Raw genomic sequence first — 2,859 nt, 5'->3', positions numbered from 1 at the left:
GTACTTGGATTCGGCTTACGTGGCCTAGATGACACCCTCATTGCCACCTCAGCCTTGTGACCTCCATCCTCAGCTGTCGCTATCCTATCATTGTGAGTCTCGTCTGTTAAGAAGATCTTTGAGTTGCCGTGCCAGTAATGTGATGCCTTGAGCAAAGTATCTAGCTCATTCATTATGTGGCTCTAAGAAGGTTTACTTGTTGAATCTCGTTGTTTGCTCATTCTGGTTTTCATGCCTTATACTAGTTCACTCTTTGGCATAACCGTAAATGTTTTAAAATGTTGATATCACCATGCCTAAAATGTTGTTGAATCTTAGTATATGCTGAAGTAAGAAAGTACCAACAAATTGCTTTTCACCTGCAGATCAAATCAATGTCACAGAAGAAGGTTGAAGCCACTGATCAAAGGAAGGATCTCATGCTTCTTCAGAATATCGTTTATGTTTCTTGGCAATATATCTGAGTTCTCGTTTATGTTTCGATAGTTTATAGTTTATTATCATCTAGTTTCTATACTCTGCATCATTACCATTATCATATTCCTCAAATGGCTTCTAAATCATTGACTGTTGTTGCAGGAGATCGCAGCATGGCCTCACTGTTTGAGAGTTGATAATTGAGCCGATGCCAAATATGTTGCTACAAGCTTCGATGTCCCTGGGACACGTTGGAGTTTGGGACACGGTGAAGCCAAATAAGACGAGGTTGATGGTGAGATAAAGAGCTATAGTGTTCTTTGAGGCCATGTTTTGAAACTTCTACTTGCGCTTTTTTCTTGTTTTTTTTTTTGTTTTGTTTATGTTGTGTTTGGAGAGGAATTTTGAGTAATTAGTTTTGGAGGTGAGGGCTTGAATTTATAGTCTTTTAGAAAGTTTAGTTGCTTACCAATTACTATAGGATATATATTTATGTGATTAACAAGTAACAATTATCTAACGTCTAATTAAAAGTCAACTGCAATTTTTTTATATATGTAGTTAACGATTGTGTGAGCTCTCTGTTTTCATCCTTCCACTTCGATAATATCAGCAGATTCTTTTGTTTTTTTGTTTGTTGAAATCGAAGCTCTGATATTTTGTCTTATAAGAGACAAGAACTACTGAATATGAATTTCGACATGTTGATGTAAATTACTTGCAGTATATAGTAATTTGAACTTGTAATATTTTCTATATTCTATTCTATCTAAAATTTTTAAATTTCAAAAAACAATATTTTCAAAAATAAGATACCTAAAATTAGCTATTATATAATAATCAAACAGTGTTTACCAACCCATAGCCTCAAAACAAAAGTAAACGGAAGTAACAAAGAGTGATTAGTTTGTCAAATGAAATCACATATCTTCTACAGACTCTTTTGTACTCAAAGCCAAAAAAAACTGTTAAAGAAGAAACCGGTCATCGTATAGATCCACATTGAACCGGACCAGATGATCAATCTTTTTTCCGCAGGAAAACCTTTTGACCATTAGCACCTGCAAGGAACAAAGGAAAAGCTTAGTGATGATCATGATGATTGACAATACATCGTCGGTTTAAGAGGTGGACATTATTACATCGGTTAAGGATCTCTTCGGCTAGCTGCAGGTTTATTTGGCTTTCAAACTTTAGCACCTGGTCGTGTTTATAGGCAAGGTCTTGTGCCTCTTGTGCTTGACGCTCCAACTGTTCTGCCTCTGCGAGTTCTTTTACTGCTGCGTCTATCTGAGGATTTCCTTCTGGTGGTTTTGGTACGGAAGTAGCAGAAGTACTTGGGGAAGTGTTTAGTGGCTTCGCGCTCGTCGCCTCTTCTGCACTTTTGGTTGGTGGTGGAGTCGGAATATCAAAATCAACAGGGCGGATCCTGTAGCGGTCTCCTACCTGCATTTGCAAGTTTTTATTTTCTTAATTTGATCAAACAAAACTATAGATAGCTAGAATCTTTGCATAAATTAGTATGAAGCAGCTCCAGTATATGGGTTTCTTGTTAAAATAAACTTGAAAAACTAGTTACCTTTTGTATTTGGCCGTCAGCAACTAGAGCTTCCAGCTGGGCTTCCAACTGCTCCCTAAAATCATCCACTACGTCGAACCTGTCCTGCAAATTTATATTAACCACAAGAATAACTCTGAGAATTGAACCCAAACAGCTCTGAATGAGATGTGTAACAGTCTAACAAATAACAATGGAGGACTCTACTCAGCAAATTTAAGACTCCTTTTAAAGGCTTTTCAATGGTGTTACGCGTATTTGAAGTCTGGTGTTCCAACTAAGAATCCTAATGTTCGATATATCTCTCTGTTGTAATCAGCTATTGACTCACTTCATCAGAACCAACCAATATACACACAAGCTATACACTTAACATGAGTCATGACCATGAAACACAGATCTCATAGAGAGAGAGGGAGAAAGAGATTTTCCTAACCTCGATAAAATTGTAAATATCATCGAAATCAAGACCAGTTCCATCTTCATAGATTGTTTCTAAAGCCTTAAAAATCAATTCATCACTGGTTAACCTAAAACAAAAGAGTATAAGAAGGGAACAAATCTGTCAAAAACATTAGAACCAGGAATTAAAGATTGGTGTCAAAAGAATCGAAAAGGTCACAAACCCTGAGGGACCTCTTTCATCTTCTGAGCTACCTCCAGAACTTATGCTGCGCCTTTCAAGCTGTTGGCTGAGAAAGAAAAAAAGAGAGAGATACAAATCTGTCAAAATAACTAAACTAGAAAAAGCTAAAGATCAATTTTCAAAGACAAAGATCACAAAACGCATAGGTTCCGGAACGTACGCTTCTGCTGAAGGATCTGAAGATGTTAAGGGAGCTGAAGAAGAAGGTTCGCCGCTGAAACAATAAAAAAAAAAAAAA

The 2,859-nt window shown here is 36.9% G+C and overlaps 1 protein-coding gene and 1 long non-coding RNA gene across 3 annotated transcripts in view; one reads left to right on the top strand and one right to left on the bottom strand.

The window, feature by feature from the left end:
• LOC104742946 overlaps positions 1 to 971 on the top strand; it is a 3,031-nt gene extending 2,060 nt beyond the window's left edge. For both annotated transcript variants that reach the window (XR_002035035.1, XR_760587.2), the window contains exon 2: positions 366 to 971. This is a non-coding gene — a long non-coding RNA (uncharacterized LOC104742946). The remainder of the gene's footprint in view (positions 1 to 365) is intronic.
• LOC104744163 (telomere repeat-binding factor 5-like) overlaps positions 1,386 to 2,859 on the bottom strand; it is a 2,338-nt gene continuing 864 nt past the window's right edge. Inside the window, exons 2-7 of the mRNA XM_019235639.1 lie at positions 2,782 to 2,835; positions 2,602 to 2,667; positions 2,412 to 2,505; positions 1,997 to 2,080; positions 1,618 to 1,863; positions 1,386 to 1,478 (exon numbers count right to left, since the gene is read on the bottom strand). Coding sequence (XP_019091184.1) covers positions 1,386 to 1,478; positions 1,618 to 1,863; positions 1,997 to 2,080; positions 2,412 to 2,505; positions 2,602 to 2,667; positions 2,782 to 2,835 — 637 coding nt within the window. The remainder of the gene's footprint in view (positions 1,479 to 1,617; positions 1,864 to 1,996; positions 2,081 to 2,411; positions 2,506 to 2,601; positions 2,668 to 2,781; positions 2,836 to 2,859) is intronic.

Source organism: Camelina sativa, chromosome 14 (genome assembly GCF_000633955.1).
Source record: "Camelina sativa cultivar DH55 chromosome 14, Cs, whole genome shotgun sequence".
NCBI classification, from domain to species: domain Eukaryota; kingdom Viridiplantae; phylum Streptophyta; class Magnoliopsida; order Brassicales; family Brassicaceae; genus Camelina; species Camelina sativa.
This window is presented reverse-complemented; position numbering and strand designations above follow the sequence as displayed.